Below are 19803 nucleotides of genomic sequence, written 5' to 3'. Positions count from 1 at the left end.
GTTTGTATGGTTATTTTTATATATTTTAAGCCCTTATAAACTCTCCCACCCTGTTAACATTATTAGAGCCCTCTAGACATGAAATAACACCCTTTAGTCAAAAGTTTAAACTGTGCTCCATGACAAGACAGAGATGACATTTCTTTCTCACAATTAAAAGAATGCAAAAATATCTTCTCTTCAAAGGAGTGTCTGCATCAGGAGCAGAGAATGTCAGAGAGAGAGAGAGCGCTCGCAAAGAAAAGCAAACAATCAAAAAATCAATACGTGTGCTTTTAAGTTTGCCGAAGCACCGCAATAAAGCGGCATTTTTTAGAGGAGCGTCCGTATCTTCTAAGTAAACAGCCCCTCTGCTCACATCTTCTCCGTCAGGCACAGAGAACGTCATAGAGAGAGAGAGAGAGATTAAAGCAAACAATCAAAAAATCAATACATGCTTTTGGGCTTTTAAGTATGCCGAAGCACCGTGATAAAGCGGCATTTTTTAGAGGCCCGTCTGTATCCACTACTAGGCAAACAGCCTCTCTGCTCAAAACCCCTCTGCTCACAACCCCTCCGTCAGGCGCAGAGAGAGTGAGAGAGACCGAGAAAAGCAAACAATCAAGCACCGCGCGGGAAGCACATCGTATATCATTGAGGATTTTTAGTTAATATGTAATACATGCTCTGATTGGGTAGCTTCTAAGCCATCCGCCAATAGCGTCCCTTGTATGAAATCAACTGGGCAAACAAACTGAGGAAGCGTGTAACCTAAATTAAAAGACACATAGTCCACAGAAATCTGTGAACCAGCGAAAAATCTGTGATATATATTTAGATATGCTTACATTTAAAATCCGCGATGGAGTGAAGCCGCGAAAGTCGAACCGCGATATAGCGAGGGATTACTTGTAACCCAAAACACGAGACTGCCAGTCCATCACAGGGCACACTCACACTCGGCCAAAGTAGAACTGCCATTTAACCCAAAACATGCATTTATGGGAATGTAGGTGGAATAATTACCAGGCCTGAGATCTGAAACCAAGACACTGAATGTGCGAGTCTGAAGAGCTAACCACTGTACGTTGAAAACATTTGTCAGTTCAGAGCTAACCACTGTACCACAATGCCATCCCATTTTACATTATTTTTAATGGTATACTGCAAGTAGAACAGCAACTTGGAGAGTTCTCTCTTGCAGGCTGTTATTAAGGTCATCTCCATTATTTACAAATTTTAAAGCTCCTACTGCTGATAATATTATCATACTAGGGGGTTCGCCCCCTGCTCGCTTCGCCCGCCAACAAAGTCCTCCGCTATGCGCCACCCACTTCGCGTCTCTGCCACTCACCTATGTGGATTTCACTTTCGCCAAACAACAAAACTTTAAATTCTTGCACATACGCCTCTTCATTGAGAAGAAACACTACTTCTCCCTGATGGCAACACGAATTAGACGATCTACAAGTCCCCGACTTAAAGTTTAAATCTGAAAAATATATTCGATCTTTTTTCGCTGTTCCGTTATTTCACCGAGTAATAATTTCCGTTTGTTTGCACAAATGCAATCTTTACTTTCATTTTTTTGAGACTTTCGAATTTCAGTACTTCCGTGATCTCTGACCTGCTCTGCATGTGTCTCGCGCCAACGTTTTTGAACCTCTTTACGACTTTGTCATCTACTCTTTGTCTTTTATTTCCAGCTCCAGGCGTAGTTCAATCTCTTGGCACCTCGCGGGGCGTGAAATTGTCTCTCTGCGAAAGTCACGTCTCGTCCCAGGCTAAAGAGTCTTGTCTCGTGCCATGATTTTTTTGTATAATAGAGAGATATTCTTGACCTTTTCTACTGTGCTGGGCCCCTCCATTTCACTCATCTAGTCCACTTTAATTTCATTCTGCTCAGACTGGCCTGATGCTGGGGTGGTTTGGACTGTGCTCCTGGTCTGGCTGACATGCAGCTAAGAGATGCTGTCTTTGAAGGGTCCCTTGGCACAGACATTGCACTTATTTGTCTCATTTGCTGTACCGTTCATACAAAGAGATTTTAAGTCTCCTTGAGGTTTCCAATTTGGACAGACTCCTTTATAAATAGTCTTAATTATACATCATGTAGAAATTTTGCATGGGTTACATCCAACTATTCCAGTCCATTTGGTTTGGTTATGAAAAATCCTTTCAAAGAGAATTTTAGGCAAACATTGTGCTGCTAAGCGGGTCCCAACAATAGATAAAAACATACAAATTTTGTTTGAAATTTTTGATTTGCGCACAAATTGTGACTACGACTTAAAGACATACAGACAGTTAGTAAGGACACCATGGAACAACAAGAAATGTGTGATGGGCTACTTTGGCGAAACTGTCCAGAGTACAGAGGGCTTGTCCGTCGTAACTGTGGTGATGCATACAAATCATAAATAGTTCTAGTCTTTACAATGCCTCGTCTCCAAAATTTCACATCTGTAAATATTTCCAGGACAGACGGTTGGCTTAATGGTCAGATGGCTTTTACGCACATATTTAGGGTGATTTGGTCGTAAGCATGAGGTGCTGTTTTGTTCTTCTCTCCTCTTTAGAACCACACAGCTCAGGCGAAAAACAGATAGAAAAATAAAGAAGGTATAACTTAAAAAATGCAAATTCAGAAATAATGAACAAATAACAGTACTGAGATGTTTTCCTATAGGAAAGCTGTGAGCCATACTGAAGTGTATCAAAAACACAACGTATGTTATTAATACACGAGACCTAATGAAATGCGCTGTAACAGACAGAGACTAAAAATGTTAGCATTGTTTAGGCTACAACGTAACCTTCTTGGCGTTAACTTGGGTTCAAAATTTCATGCAACCGCAGTTAATCCCGAGTCAGGCTTGGGGTGACGTATAAAGATGTTTTACGGTGCTAAGCCCAAATAACTCCTGGGATGGTATTCTGCTGCCATCTAGTGGATGAAATAACGTCATGCTGCAAAAACAAATCTATATACAGTGGAACCTCGGGTCACGAACGTCTCAGACCACGTACAAATCGGGTTACGACCAAAAAGTCTGCACAACTTTTGCATCTGTTCACGACCACACACTCGGGTGAAGAACAGGCCAGTTTCCCTTTCGGTTCGTACGCGCCGATGATTTCTGCACGTGTTCAGTCTCTCCCTGTACACTGTTCTTGGTCAGACGTACAGGCATGCAAGGTTAGTTTTTGTATAAATCAAGGATTGTCCCCTGTGCTTAAAACTCATTAAAAACAAAAGTGTTTACAGCGAGCGGTTCGTAAGGCTGTAGCGTGAACTCTTGCAATGTTAGTTTTCTCTGTTCAAGGTTTTCTCAGTGTTATTCGATGTTTTTACGTTAAGTTTACTATTACACTGTGCATTCTACAGTATAATTAACTATTTTATCTTTAAAAAATATATATTTACATACAGTTCGTACGGTCTGGAACGGATTAATTGTATTTACATACAATCCTTTGGGGGAAATGAGTTCGGGTCATGACCAAACCGAGTTTTGGAATGAATTACGGTCGTGACCTGAGTTTCCACTGTACAGTGGTAACTTGAGATACGAGTTTAATTCATTCTGTGACTGAGCTCGTAAGTCAAAATGCTCGTATCTCAAATCAATTTTCCACATTGAAATGAATTGAAATAAGATGAATTCGTGCCAGCCCCCAAAAAGCCACCCCAATTTTTTCTTAAATGTTTTCAATGTAAGAAAAATCTCTATATATAATCTTCATTTGGATCTTGATCTTTGTTTGCCCGCGAATGAATTAGAAGAAGCAGCACTAGATGGCAGTAGAGAGACAGCTAAAACATAGGCATTGCATTAAGAATCTCCTCCAGGCTTATACTACTGGAGACTGTGGTACGCCAGTCACACCTCAAAACACAGACATTCAAACTAAACAAATTGTTGTGCTTTAAATTAACTGAAGAGATCTTCATTTAGATCTTGATCTTTGTTTGTCTGTGAATTCCACGCATGTGTAGACCACCTTCCAGTTTAGTACGTTGTTGTTACTCACGGATGTCAACGATATGCCGGAATAACGAAAGGGGTGGTGGACAGTGTTACGCTGGTTAGAGAATGAGATTGCCGAAGATAAAAGGTACGTGCCTACGTAACATATGAATGAAAGACAGACAGTGGGTAAAATGAATGACAACGTAACAGAACGTTCCGGAAATTCTTATTGTTACGTTGTAGCCGGCGAGTGCTGCGTGTCTCACAGTTGTACCGTGGCTTGCTCACATGTCGGTGAAGTGATCCCTATTTATGCTGTAAAGAGCCTGGATACCTATGTGTCCCCCTTTTATAACAATTGCTCTGTTTATATTGCCGTACTCTTTGGATTGCCACAAAGCAACCTGCGAGATTGGAGAAAGAGAAAGAGATCGTGAGAGGAAACGACAGCGTCGTGAAAACGAGACGGACTGTGAACGGACAGAAGCAGAAATGCTCCTACACCACCACATAATTACGATTCGGACAGTGATTCTGAGTAGGCCGTTCCTATCGAATCAATGTCCAGGGGTTTTCTTTTGTACTTTTGTTTCCTTTATAAAAAAATCATAATGCTGTGCGACGAAGGGCCCAGTTCACGACTGGCAGCCGCGTTTAAACAGGGAGCCCTTCACAGACAACTTTAATACGCGCAACGTAGTTGGGCGCACATGGCTAGTGTATTTATAATGAACAAATATTGTATGCAAACAAAATAAAACCTAATACATAAAAGAGAATCTAAAGAAATAAACAGATGTTGGCGGAGCCCATTAGCGTATTGTAATGTTTTTTTCTTTCCCTTCACTTTTGCCTAACTTAATTATCTTATTCACTATTTTTTTTTGCCACACTTTTGCCACTTTTATTCTGTCTGTCTGTATTTCAGCGGGCATTACCTGTAGTAGTGCCAGATCAGCATCCTGTGCCAACTGCTGGAGGTTCTTCACTGCTGAGCAAGTCTTCATAACCCGCACCAGAGCTGGTGAGCTGTCCAGTGGTAGCTCGTTCACCAAGGACTTCTCATCATCCAGAAGCAGGAGCGCATGGTAAGGCCTTGAGGTAAAAGAAAGTAAAACACAGATGAGCTGCCCAGTGGAGAAGAATACACCAAAGGTCCACTAAGCGCTGGAAGGGCATTGATCTATTCAAACTCAGAGATCATCAGGTTCGATGCCACTAAAGACTACTTGAGAAAATGAAACATGGCAAAGCCGTAAGTTTTAAGGTTCCCAGAGCTTCATGCAGGGATTGCTGTATTGAATGCATACAACATCAATGTACGGTCATATGAAAAAGTTTGGGAAGCCCTCTTAATTCTTTGTATTTTTGTTTCTCATTGGCTGAACTTCCTTTTAATGTCTGACATGCCTTATGGACACAGTAGGACTTCAGAAGTAACATTAAGTTTATTGGATTAACAGAAAATATGCAATATGCATCATAACAAAATTAGACAGGTGCATAAATGTGGGCACCCAACAGAGATATGACATCAATACTTAGCTGAGCCTCCTTTTGCTCCTTTGAGCCTCCAGACGCTGTCCTCCTGTAGCCTGTGATGAGTGTCTGGATTCTGATGTTGGTATTTCTGACTATTCTTCATACAAAATCTCTCCAGTTCAGTTCAATTTGATGGACAGCCTGCTTCAAATCATCCCGTAGATTTTCGATGATATTCAAGTCAGGGACTGTGATGGCCATTCCTGAACATTGTACTTCTCCCTCTGCATGAATGCCTTTGTAGATTTCCAACTGTGTTTTGGCTCCTTGTCTTGTTGGAATATCCAACCCCTGCTTAAGTAACTTCAACTTTGTGACTGATGCGTGAACATTATCCTGAAGAATCTGTTGATATTGGGTTGAATTCATCCGTCCCTCGACTTCAACAAGGGCCCCAGTCCCTGAACTGGCCACACAGCCTCACAGCATGATGGACCCTCCACCAAATCTGACAGTAGGTAGCAGATGTTCTTCTTCCGCCATGCAAAGTGCTTTTTGTTCTGACCAAATAACTCCATTTTTGTCTCATCAGTCCAAAGCACTTTGCTCCAAAATGAATCTGGCTTGTCTAAATGAGCATTTGATACAACAAGCGACTCTGTTTGTGACGTGAGTGCAGAAAGGGCTTCTTTCTCATCACCCTGCCATACAGATGTTCTTTGTACAAATTGCACTGAATTGTAGAACGATGTACAGATACACCATCTGCAGCGAGATGTTCTTGCAGGTCTTTGGAGGTGATCTGTGGTTGTCTGTCTCCATTCTCACAATCCTGCCTCTTCATATCCCGCTCCTGTATTTTTCTTGGCCTGCCAGACCTGCTGAGTTGGTTTAACAGCAACTGTGCCTGTGGCCTTCCATTTCCTGATTCCATTCCTTACAGTTGAAACTGACAGTTTAAACCTCTGAGATGGCTTTTTGTAGCCTTCCCCTAAACCATGAGACTCAACAATCTTTGTTTTCAGATCTTTGGAGAGTTGCTTTGAGGATCCCATGCTGTCTGTCACTCTTCAGAGGAGAGTCAAAGGGAAGGAAGCACAACTTGCAATTGACCACCTTAAATACCTTTGACCACTCGTGATTGGACACTCCAGTCTATGAAGTTCAAGGCTTAACACGCTCATCCAACCAAGTAATCAGCATTGAGCAGTGACAGGCATTCAAATCAGCAAAGTGACAAGGGGACCCACATTTGTGCACAGCCAGTTTTTCACATTTGATTTCAATTTTATACAACTAACTACTGCTTCAAATCACAAAAGTGCACATACTAAATGTAGTTGATGTACCCCACTAATAAAGTACCAGACAATTTGAAATGATCACAAAATGGGTTGGTAGCACGGTGGCGCAGTGGGTAGCGCTGCTACCTCGCAGTTAGGAGACCAGGGTTCACTTCCCGGGTCCTCCCTGTGTGGAGTTTGCATGTTCTCCCCGTGTCTGCATGGGTTTCCTCAGGTGCATTGGCGATTCTAAATTGTGCTTGGTGTGTGTGGGTGTGTGCACAGCCTGCGGTGGCTGGCACCCTGCCCGGGGTTTGTTTCCTGCCTTGCGCCCGGTGTTGGCAGGGATTGGCTCCAGCAGACCTCCGTGACCCTGTAGTTAGGATATAGCGGGTTGGGTAATGGATGGATAAATACTGCTTCACTAAAAATCTTTGTCGTAAAACACCGCAGTACTCAGATGTCCCTTGAAAATGAAGGACAGACCACCGTTATCTTTTTTGTTGAAAGGAGAATTATTACTATTATGCAGGCTGAGAGGGGTTCCCAGACTTTTTCCTATGACTGCAGATATTATCCATGGCTGCATGTGGATGTACAGAGCGACTAGTTTAGCCGATCCACTGAGGAGTGTCAAAGAAGAGATGCGATGCCAAGCAAAGCAAAACTGGAAGAAGCGATAGGCTTGCTTGAGACACCAGACCATAAAAGGATTTAAAAGATTTCCGTGTGGGCAAAAGGATGCCACAGGGCCTGTATAATGAAAATAGTGAAGCCACGTGCGACCGTTTTTGCTCTTCAAACATGATCAGCAAATGTCCTACTGTATAAGTGAAAGATATTTTATTCTATATTAGGAAACAAATAATGTTTATGTGCCCTCGGTTTGGATTGGGTGCTCTGTGCCTTTAAGGGAGCTGGGGTATCACGGAAAGAGATTAAGTCCGAGTTTCTCATTTTTGCAGCCAAGCAGAACAATGCAGATTACTAACCAGGAGCTTGCCTGAACAAGCGGTTTACTTTACTCGTCTTCTTCTTCTCTTAAGTGGATGCAGCCTCCATTAGTAGGGAAGTCTGGGTAAATAAAAAGGCTCTTTGACAGCCGAGCTACATCCACGTACTTTAAAAAGAAGGGATAATTAGTGAAACGGACAGCTTGTCAGGACTCATTAAATCACCAAAGGAGTTTAAGTGGATTGAATGGCTTACAAAAGAGCTCTTTGGGGTTTTTAGTAATGTTTCATTTAAACAGTTTGTTGTTTTTATTAGATGGTGTACAATGCATTAGTAGAGACAGAGAGAGAGAGACAGAGGTTAGGAGCACACGCTGATACAGCGCACTGCCGCACCCACCACATGACAAACAACTCGGGACCCCAGGTTAGGACCCGAATGCGGCCCTGCAACGAGTGACACCTCAGCACCACACCAGTTTACATGCCACTCCATTCAGATACCTCCCATGCTGCCCATTATTCCTAAATAGATACATTTCTGTTTGAAAAAAAAATGTGTCTTTAATTGACCTGGCTTTCACAGCCCATTTGTTCAAAGGTATTTCTCCAAAACCTGATCCATTTAAATCTTACGTTTGCCTTAGTCGAGAGTCTTGGTTTAAATGGACACAGATGTGGTTCATTTTCAGGCTGTCCCATTTCTTAACTGCCTAGTGCAGTGCAAACCATCTATTAACGCGAGACAGACCTGAGCACACTGTGGTAGCTGGACAAACTGAAAAATGACATCCAGTGCTGTGAAAAAGAATGTGCCCCCCTTCCTGATTTCAGCAAGCCCACATCTGATTGACTTAAAAAAAAAAAAAAATGAAGGTTTTAGAGTGGCCTAGTCAAAGTCTGGACTTGAGTCCAATTGAGATGCTGTGGCATGACCTTAAAAAAGCTGTTCATTCTACAGAAACCCCCCAATGTGGCTGAATTACAACAATTCTGCAAAGAGGAGTGGGCCAAAATTCCTCCACAGCGATGTGAAAGACTCATTGCCAGTTATCACAGATGTTGCTGCTAAGGGTGGCACAACCAGTTATTAGGTTTAGGGGGCAATTACTTTTTCACACAGGGGGATGTGAAAGTGTCTCTCTGAGAAAGCCAGGTCTCGTCTCTCTTCCCAAGATTTTTATTATTATAATAGAGAGATCGTATTTGGACTGTATTGTCAATAGATATCTCTATTTTAATCCCCATGTGCCGCTGGTGGGGGGCTTGTTTTGATGTGGACACGCTCTGTCTCTAGGTATGTCAGAGGACTGGGACTTTGTGAAGTGTGTGTGGTTTAGCCTCGCTCGGGGAGGCAAAATGGGGGGACTAGGGAAGGAGGAAAAGAAACAAGAGCAAGCAATTTGTTATCTATCCTGTTAATCCTTATAATTGTGAGAGCCAACGTGACAATAAGGTTCATGACAATAACTCCTGGAAAAATGTGCAATTAAGGTCAAAGCTGTCTTATGTAATAATGAACCATCTTAAATTAAGACTACAGAATGTCAACAAAAGATCACCAAACAATAACTTTATGAGCTGGAATGTTAAAGGTCTCAATCACGAATTAAAGAGAAAGAAAGTATTCTCCCACCTAACAGGTCTAAACGCTAAAGTAGTTTTTCTTACAGGAGACCCACTTAGCAAGCAAGGATCAGTTTTGGCAGCACAGAGACTGGACTGGCCAAATATTCCATTCCAGCTTTACAAAAAAAAAAACAACGAGAGGTGTGGGAATTCTTATACACAGAACGGTCTCATCACTTGTAGTATCTGGTCCTGACATGAGTGGGGGTTGGATGGATGGATGGATAGATAGATAGATTTGAAAGGCACTATATAATAGATAGCTAGAGATAGATAGATAGATAGATAGATAGATAGATAGATAGATTTGAAAGGCATATATAATAGATAGATAGATAGATAGATAGATAGATAGATAGATAGATAGATAGATAGATAGATAGATTGAAAGGCACTATATAATAGATAGATAGATAGATAGATAGATAGATAGATAGATAGATAGATAGATAGATAGATTTGAAAGGCACTATATAATAGATAGATAAATAGATAGATACTTTATTAATCCCAAGGGGAAATTCACATACTCCAGTAGCAGGATACTGATAAAAAAACAATATTAAATTAAAAATTAAAAAGAGTGATAACAATGAAGGTATAAACTTTAATTTGCATATTTAAAGTCTAAATGCTGTTGACCTCCTCCTTGAACCGTCACCTTATCGTGGTGGAGGGGTTTGCGTGTCCCAATGATCCTAGGAGCTATGTTGTCCGGGGCTTTATGCCCCTGGTAGGGCCACCCAAGGCAAACTGGTCCTAGGTGAGGGATGAGACAAAGAGGTTCAATAAACCTCCAATGAAAATAAAACTTGGACGACGCTTTCCCTTGCCCGACGCTGGTCACCGGGCCCCCTCTGGAGCCAGGCCTGGAGGTGGGGCTCGATGGCGAGCGCCTGGTGGCCGGGCCTGCACCCATGGGCTCGGCCGGGCACAGCCCAAGAGGTAACGTGGGTCCTCCTCCCCATGGGCTCACCACCTATGGGAGGGGCCAAGGAGGTTGGGTGCAGTGTGAGTTGGGTGGTGGCCGGCGGGACCTTGGCGGTCTGATCCTCGGCTACAGAAACTGGCTCTTGGGACGGGAATGTCACCTCTGAAGGGGAAGGAGCCTGAGCTAGTGCGCGAGGTCGAGAGGTTCCGGCTAGATATAGTCGGACTCACCTCGACGCACAGCTTGGACTCTGGAACCAATCTCCTTGAGAGGGGCTGGACTCTCTACCCCTCTGGAGTTGCCCCGTGAGAGGCCGAGCAGGTGTGGGCATACTTATTGCCCCCACTGGAGCCTGTGCATTGGGGTTTACCCCGGTGGACGAGAGGGTGGCCTCCCTCCGCCTTCGGGTGGGGAAGGGTCCTGACTGTTGTTTGTGCGTATGCACAGCAGTTTGGAGTACCCACCCTTTTGGAGTCTCTGAGGGGTTGCTAGAGGGCATACCTTCTGGGATTCCCTCGCTTTGCTGGGAGACTTCAATGCTCACGGGGCAATGACAGTGAGACCTGGAAGGGCGTGATTGGGAGGAATGGCCCCGATCTGAACCCGAGCGTGTTTTGTTATTGGACTTCTGTGCTCGCCATGGATTGTCCATAACGAACACCATGTTCAAGCATAAGGGTGTTCATATGTGCACTTGGCACCAGGACACCCTAGGCCTCAGGTCGATGATCGACTTTGTGGTCGTGTCGTCGGACTTGCGGCCATATGTCTTGGACACTCGGGTGAAGAGAGGGGCGGAGCTGTCAACTGATCACCACCTGGTGGTGAGTTGGCTTCGATGGTGGGGGAAGATGCCGGTCAGACCTGGTAGGCCCAAACGTGTTGTGAGGGTCTGCTGGGAACGGCTGGCAGAGTCCCCTGTCAGAAGTAGCTTCAACTCCCACCTCCGCAGAACTTCAACCACGCCCCGAGGGAGGTGGGGACATTGAGTCCAATGGGCCATGTTCCGCGCCTCTATTGTTGAGGCGGCTGACCGGAGCTGTGGCCGCAAGGTGGTCGGTGCCTGTCGTGGCGGCAATCCCCAACCCGCTGGTGGACACCGCGTGAGGGATGCCGCAAGCTGAAGAAGGAGTCCTATAGGACTTTTTGTCCTGTGGGTCTCTGGAGGCAGCTGATAGGTACCGCAGGCCAAGCGGAACGCTGCTTCGTTGTTGCTGAGGCAAAACTCGGGCATGGGAGGAGTTTGGAGAGGCCATGGAGAACACTTTGGACGGCTTCGAGGAGATTCTGGTCCACCGTCCGCGCCTCAGGAGGGGAAGCAGTGCAGTGTCAACACCGTATATGGTGGGGATGGTGCGCTGCTGACCTCACTGACGCTGTGGGTCGGTGGGAGGAGTACTTCAAGACCTCCTCAATCCCACTAACATGCCTTCCACGAGGAAGCAGAGCCTGGGGACTCTGAGGTGGGCTCTCCCATCTCTGGGACTGAAGTCACCGAGGTGGTCAAAAACTCCTTGGTGGCAGGGCCCCGGGTGGATGAGATACCGAGTTCCTTAAGGCTCTGGATGTTGTAGGACTGTCTTGGTTGACACGCCTCTGCAACATCGCATGGACATCGGGACAGTGCCTCTGGATTGGCAGACCGGGGTGGTGGTCCCCTCTTTAAAAGGGGACCGGAGGGTGTGTTCCAACTATAGAGGGATCACACTCCTCAGCCTCCCTGGAAAAGTCTATTCGGGGTTCTGGAGAGGAGGGTCCGCCGGATAGTCAACCTCGGATTCAGGAGGAACAGTGTGGTTTTCGTCCTGGTCGCGGAACAGTGGACCAGCTCTTCACCCTTAGCAGAGTCCTGAGGGTGCATGGGAGTTTGCCCGACCGGTCTACATGTGTTTTGTGGACTTGGAAAAGGCATTCGACCGTGTCCCTCGGGAATCCTGTGGGGGTGCTCCGGGAGTATGGGGTACCGGACCCCTGATAAGAGCTGTTCGGTCTCTGTACAACCGTGTCAGAGCTTGGTCCGCATTGCCGCAGTAAGTCGAGCCCGCTTCCAGTGAGAGTTGGACTCGCCAGGGCTGCCCTTTGTCACCATTCTGTTCATAACTTTTATGGACAGAATTTCTAGGCGCAGCCAGGGTGTTGAAGGGGTCCGTTTGGTGGACTCAGGATTGGGTCACTGCTTTTGCAGATGATGTTGTCCTGTTTGCTTCATCAGGCCGTGATCTTCAGCTCTCTGGATCGGTTCGCAGCTGAGTGTGAAGCGGCTGGGATGAGAATCAGCACCTCCAAATCCGAGAGCATGGTCCTCAGCCGAAAAGGGTGGAGTGCCCTCTCAGGGTTGGGGAGAGATCCTGCCCCAAGTGGAGGAGTTCAAGTATCTCGGGTCTTGTTCACGAGTGAGGGAAGAATGGAGCGTGAGATCGACAGGCGGATCGGTGCGGCATCCGCAGTGATGGGCTCTGCATCGGTCTGTCGTGGTGAAAAGGAGCTGAGCCGTAAGGCAAAGCTCTCAATTTACCAGTCGATCTACGCCCTACCCTCACCTATGGTCATGAGCTATGGGTAGTGACCAAAGAACGAGATCGCTAATACAAGCGCTGAAATGAGTTTCCTCCGCAGGGTGTCTGGGCTTTCCCTTAAAGATAGGGTGAGAAGCTCAGTCATCCGGGAGGGGCTCAGAGTAGAGCCGCTGCTCCTCCGATCGAGAGGAGTCAGATGAGGTGGCTCGGCATCTGATCAGGATGCCTCCTGGACGCCTCCCTGGTGAGGTGTTCCGGCACGCCCAACCGGGAGGAGGCCCGGGGAAGACCCAGGACACGCTGGAGGGACTATGTCTCCCGGCTGGCCTGGGAACGCCTTTGGGATTCTCCCGAAGAGCTGGAAGAAGTGGCCGGGAGAGGGAAGTCTGGGCCTCTGCTTGTTGCTGCCCCCCGACCCGACCTCGGATAAGCGGAAGAGATGGATGGATGGATGGATGGCTAAATGCTGTTGACTGTGACAGAAAGTTGACTTTTTCACCAGCTGATAGAGGTCCTTAGAGGGCTAGTAAAGGATCAAAAATTAAACCTTATTCATAATCAATAGTCTAAAACAATATCCCACTTGCTTATGTTTGAAATTGGTTATTTTAAACTTCTGGGAATGGCTCTTAAGAGGGTTAGAGACCACCTGTAAAGAATCAAATCTCGCAAAGATTAACATCCTTCAGATGACACTCTACATGTCTATATTACCGATCCCTATTTCTTTTCAAAGTTTTGTGAAAAATCAGTAAACTCTGATGCCTCGTATCCCATTAGATGGTGAACCCCTGGGGCCAGTTGATGTGGCATGAGCTTCAAGTCCTACTGATCATTTTTGCTCAAGATACCTACTGGTTTACTTTTTATTAAATGGGCATAATTTCATGCACAAAATACGGTGCAAAAATGGCCTAGAAATTAGAGTTTGTTAGGTCTAAAGTCTTGAATAACTACACATCAAGACAAGTTGTGACACATGGCCGGGACGCCCCTTTGACACTAGAATCGGGGGAGCAGCCATGGGATTCACACTACATCCCTCGGAACACTTGGTGGCACATTGGGACCACAATTTTGGAACACCGGAGCTCATTCCCGTGGGGCTCCACGGCCACCGCCATCTGAGCGGGAGCGCAGCCACACCCGGAAGTGAGCCAATGAGCACCCGCAGCACACCCGCAGTCACCACTCCAGGCGCCAGAGTCGGGAGGAGGACGACAAAGCTGCCTGGTAGGAGTGGAGGATAAGAAGAGTGTGCTGGGGTGTTTTTGGGGACTGTGTTAGGGCTGAAGGACACGGGGAAGACGTGTCCTCCAGCTGAAGAAAATAAATCATTTTGTTTCATTTTCACTTGTGCCTCCGTTGTCAGTCTGTGTGTCGGGTCGGCGCCAACAGAGTGTTAATTCCACAAAGTACAACAGTATATCTTATGTGGGTTTTTTTTTTTCATACTGGTGAGTCAGGAGGCGCCAGACAAAGTGATTTCACAGCGTTTGGAAGTCATTGCTATGAACACAAAACACACGTGCAGTGCTTACCGTATGGCTTTGAGGCTGCGCTCTATGGCTTCAGGGGGTATATGAGTGCTTCCAACTCTGTGGATCTTGTGTGGTAAACAAAAACTCACTTCCAGCCAGCTGTTAATGTGCAGACGGACAATTCCAGTGGTGCACAGGCTGGGAGAGGAAAAACACACATTAAACATAAACATGACCAATTTGCATTTATCTACTGAGAAAATAAAAGAGGGAGTAAAAAGAACTGAAAAGAATCTTACAATTCAAATGGCAGTAACACTATTTCTGATGGAAGATGTAATCTTGAATATAGCTTTGTTATAGCAAGTAATTCCGAATAATAATATCAAACTGCCATTACTAAAGGCTGTAAACAATATTCAATTCCACACTCTACTGTGTTACAATATAAAGCCTTAAGAAACTATTTAGTATTCTGGTACTTGCCAAAAACAAATATTTGACATTTATTTGTGTTGGTCAACATGATCAAATTCAAAAGTAATTATGAATTAAAACAATGCACAAAATAGCCATTTTATTTCCATTATTTCTTTTTCTATACCCATTTTCTTCTAAATAGGGGAAGGCGAGACATGGGCTTTCTGGACAACAAACAGTGCACAGAATAAAGCTGCACTGGATGGGACAAAAACAGAAGAGCAATAATAAAGAGACCAACATGTTCTGACATTTTTAAGGTAAGGAAGAGAGCGAGTAGAACTACCTTACCTCAAAACTTGCAATTATCACACCAGCTCATTCAATTAAGAATTCTACCATACTCTATACACGACAAAAATGACCCTATAAACTCATGTTATATTATGTACAGTACATGGATAATTTATCAAACTTTGCTTAGCAACCATCATGTAATCCAGCGTTTCTCAAACTTTATGTATTTGCGACCCGAGTTTTCATAACAGTTTTAATTGCGCCCCCCTAACGTTTTTTTGAAAGGAGCCCACTAATACCACCTAATGTGTTCTTTTTTAATTAATGATATATCATAGATGCATATTTTATTATACCTACTTAACTTTTATTGACATTTATCTAACTCTATATTTATTTTTCTCGTATCAGAATGTAGTTTAAGTTAATTTATTTTGGTTTCAATAGATGTATTTTTCATATTTTCGATTCTTGTTTTCTTTGTTTCACATCTTCACGCCCCCCCTAGCCCCACAGTTTGAGAACCACTGATGTAATCAATGTGAGCGTATTTCTACACAGGATATCATTTTAATGCTATATGAGGAACAATTGCTTGTACAAACCACTGGAGGGCAGTACAGCATTACAAATCAATAACTCCTTGAAGTTGAAAGCTGGCAGTGCATTATGAACAGGCTCATCTCTATGCTCTTGGTAGTTTCACATGTAGATGGTGTTCTGATTAGCTAGGGGCTGGCAATGGGCAGAGGAGAGTGACTTTGTGAAGCAATAAGGCAGCCAAAAAGGAGAAACTGGACCTTTAATATTATTATAATATATTAGATAGATAGATAGATAGATAGATAGATAGATAGATAGATAGATAGATAGATAGATAGATAGATAGACAGACTGTAATCTGAATTTTAAATCGCATATTAATCAGATCATTGGGACAGCATTTTTTCACTTAAGAAACATAAGTAAAGTTAAGTAAAAAAGACATCAATCGTTTGCAACAAGTGCAGAATGGAGCTGCTAGAATCCTAACTAGGAAAAGAAAATCCGAACACATTTCTCCAGTTTTAATGTCACTACACTGGTTACCTGTGTCATTCAGAATTGACTTTAAAATTCTGCTTATGGTTTATAAAGCCTTAAATAATCTCGCCCCATCGTATATATCGGAATGTCTGACGTCTTATATTCCAAATCGTAACCTCAGATCCTCAAATGAGTGTCTCCTTAGAATTCCAAGAACAAAACTTAAAAGAAGTGGCGAGGCGGGCGGCCATCTGCTGCTATGCACCTAAAATCTGGAATAGCCTGCCAATAGGAATTCGCCAGGCTGATACAGTGGAGCAGTTTAAAACACTGCTAAAAACACATTACTTTAACATGGCCTTTTTATAACTTCATTTTAATCTTAATTTAACTTAATCCTGATACTCTATATGTTCAATTTCCTCATAATAACTATTCATAGTGGCTCTAAAATCCGTACTGCGCCACCACCCCCTACTCAAAGCTTCATGATGCTCCAACAACGATGGATGGATTTAAAGGCAGAAGTCTACGTGACCATCATCATCATCAAGCCCTTCCGTGAGAACCCTAAATCCAAAGAGGACTGTTTCATTTATGTTAGGTAGAATGCCCAGAGGGGACTGGCCGGTCTCATGGTCTGATACCTACAGATTTTATTTTTTCTCCAGCCGTCTGGAGTTTTTTTGTTTTTCTGTCCCCCCTGGCCATTGAACCTTACTCTTATTCGATGTTAATTAATGTTGATTTATTTTGTTTTATAATTGTGTCTTTCATTTTTCTATTCTTTAATATGTAAAGCACTTTGAGCTGCTGTTTGTATGAAAATGTGCTATAGAAATAAATGTTGTTGTGTTGTTGTTGTTGATAGATAGGATTAGATTAGATAGAATACTTTATTAATCCCAAGGGGAAATTCACAAATTTCAGCATGAGCATACAGATAAAAAAATATACTAAAGAGTGATAACAATGCAGGTATAACAGACAATATATATGTATAATGTTAACGTCCCCCCCCCCAAGTAGAACTGAAGAGTCACATAGTGTGGGTCTCCTCAGTCTGTCGCTGAAGCTGCTCCTATGTCTGGAGATGATCCTGTTCAGTGGTTGCAGTTTATTCTCCATGATTGGCAGTCGTCTGCCCCGGATGTCAAACTGTCCAGCTCCGTGCCTACAATAGAGTCTGCCTTCCTCACCAGTTTGTCAAGTCGTGAGGCGTCCCTCTTCTTTATGCTGCCTCCCCAGCACACCACCGCGTAGAAGAGGGCGCTCGCCACAACTGTCTGGTAGAACATCTGCAGCATCTTATTGCAGATGTTGAAAGACGCCAGCCTTCTAATTTATCAATTATGAGGGTCACCAATGAAGAACTTGCAGAGCAGACAAAGATACACACACACAGAGTTTGCACTGCATCAGGTTGTTTACGAAATTTAGGTTGCTGTGCCCTGTATCCTCATTTTAATTCATTAGTGTGGCAGTGTGTAATTAGCAGTGTAGCACAGCGGTTAAGGCTATGTATTTCAAACCCCGAGGATGTGGGATCTGATCTCCATACGGACACTGTGTGCACATGAATAAGTCTCTTCACCTGCCTGTGCTACATATGGAAGAAAGAAAGAAAATGTAACCAATTGTATCTCAAAAGTGTTGCGATTCACCTTGGATAAGCGCATTAGCCAAGTAACGATTCTGACTTTAACGAAATAACACACTTTAGAAATTTCATTAACTTACCATCATCCTGTCCTAAAATAGAATGTCTTGTATCAAGACATGCAGGTTAGGTGCACTGGAGATCCTAAATTGTCCCTTGTGTGTGTGTGTGTGTGTGTGTGTGTCCTGTGGTGGGCTGGCGCCCTGCCTGGGGTTTGTTCCTGCCTTGCACCCTGAGCTGGCTGGGATTGGTGACCCTGGGTTAGGATATAGCAGGTTGGACACTGAATGACTGACTGACAAAATGGGTTATGGTAATGCATAAGCTATATCATATATATATATATATATATATATATATATATATATATATATATTTATATATATATATATATATATAAGGCAGAACTCAAAACAAAGAACCATCAAGGGAATTCTGACCACCATTGTTAACTAATTCATTTACTTATTTACTTATTTGGATTACACCTTTACCCAAGGTCACTTACAACACTGGAGACAGAATTCTTTATATTTCTTGTTTTTTTCTAAAATTACAGTTACAGCACGCCAGGCATTTACAAATATAAATATCCAGCCCGAATATACAAAGGCACACAAAAGTGTTGTGAAGAAGAAAGAAATCCAGAAGTCAATCATTAAGTACTTTGGGCAACTAAATAAAAATATAAAGTTATTCCCCTGTCAGACTACAACAGCACAAGCAGTATTAAAAGCCATTCCATGCTTTCCAGCCTAGCTATTGACATCAAATGGTAGGCCTATCTGCTTCTTGGTTATATGAACTATCTGAATGCAGGCATGCTGGCTCTTAATAGCTCTAACAGAGAGGTGCTCGGAGTTCCCAAACAATAAAATCTAAGGTACATAAACTATTAACAACATTGCTATTAACACATTTTTTTTACAGGAATCCAAATATAGTCATGGCCACTAGGTGGAGCAAAAACCTTAAGAAAGAGTCCATTACTGCCCTAAATTTAAAGATCAAAATATGCTGAGTAACTGATGGCTTATAGTCATTACAACAAAAAGATAATGGAAAGAACTGGTGGTGCATTAGAAAGGCACAGTTATTAAACCAACTCTTCAGTCTGTTGAGAAAATGTCAGGATAATTTAATCTTCTTCTTCTTTCTGATCCTGTTAGTGGTTGCCACAGCGGATCATCTTCTTCCATATCTTTCTGTCCTCATCATCTTGCTCTGTCACACCATCACCTGCATGTTCTCTCTCACCACATCCATAAACCTTCTCTTAGTCCTTCCTCTTCTCCTCTTCCCTGGCAGCACTGTCCTTAGCATCCTTCTCCCAGTATACCCAGCATCTCTCCTCTGCACATGTCCAAACCAACACAATCTCGCCTCTCTGACTTTGTCTCCCAACCATCCAACTTGAGCTGACCATCTAATGTCCTCATTTTTAATCCTATCCATCCTCGTCACACCCAATACCAATCTTAGCATCTTTAACTCTGCCACCTCCAGCTCTGTCTCCTGTGGCACCGTCTCCAACCCATATAACACAGCTGGTCTCACTACAGGATAATTTACAAATAAAAATGACTACACTGAAGCACTTCGCCACAGGCTTCACCAAACCTTCTTTATTTTACACAGCAGCTTTCACACATGGACCGTCATGCTAGCCTGCATCTTGCCAAGTCAGAAAACCATGAAATTAAAACAGGAGTAATTTTTTACATTTATTTTCTACATTCGCACATCATCAGGTTAATAGTGCAAAAAAAAAACACCCTTTCTATAGTAAACATTTTTGAAAAACCATCTTTTAGCAAATTGTGGCTCAGACGATGTCTTTGTGGAGTTTCTTCAGGTTTTCCAATCCAATAGATTAATTACTGATTATTGCTGTGTATCTGACTGTCAGAATGATGTCTCTGCTGCCCCACAACAGGGAGAGCGGTGTTCGCATACCCAGTGCTCCTTGCATGGAGTTCACATGTTCTTCCCCTGTCCACATAGGTGTCCTCCGTGTGCCCCTTTTCCTCCCACAGACCAAAGACACGCAGATTAGGTGGACTGGCGATGCTAAATTGGTCCATGTGTGGACGGGTAAACCTGAATAATTTGAAGCATTCGGGGTATATTCAGTAAGTTCTGGTCATGGTCTGCCGGAAACTTGATTGAGGG

At 43.7% G+C, this 19803-nt stretch overlaps 1 protein-coding gene across 1 annotated transcript in view; it reads right to left on the bottom strand.

Moving 5' to 3' along the window:
* Nucleotides 1-19803, bottom strand: part of nprl3 (NPR3-like, GATOR1 complex subunit) — an 82886-nt gene that overhangs the window by 23638 nt on the left and 39445 nt on the right. Inside the window, 2 exon segments of the mRNA XM_039774708.1 lie at nucleotides 4892-5048; nucleotides 14289-14426. Of these exon segments, the coding sequence (XP_039630642.1) occupies nucleotides 4892-5048; nucleotides 14289-14426 (295 nt within the window).

This window comes from Polypterus senegalus, chromosome 13 (genome assembly GCF_016835505.1).
Source record: "Polypterus senegalus isolate Bchr_013 chromosome 13, ASM1683550v1, whole genome shotgun sequence".
NCBI classification, from domain to species: domain Eukaryota; kingdom Metazoa; phylum Chordata; class Cladistia; order Polypteriformes; family Polypteridae; genus Polypterus; species Polypterus senegalus.
This window is presented reverse-complemented; position numbering and strand designations above follow the sequence as displayed.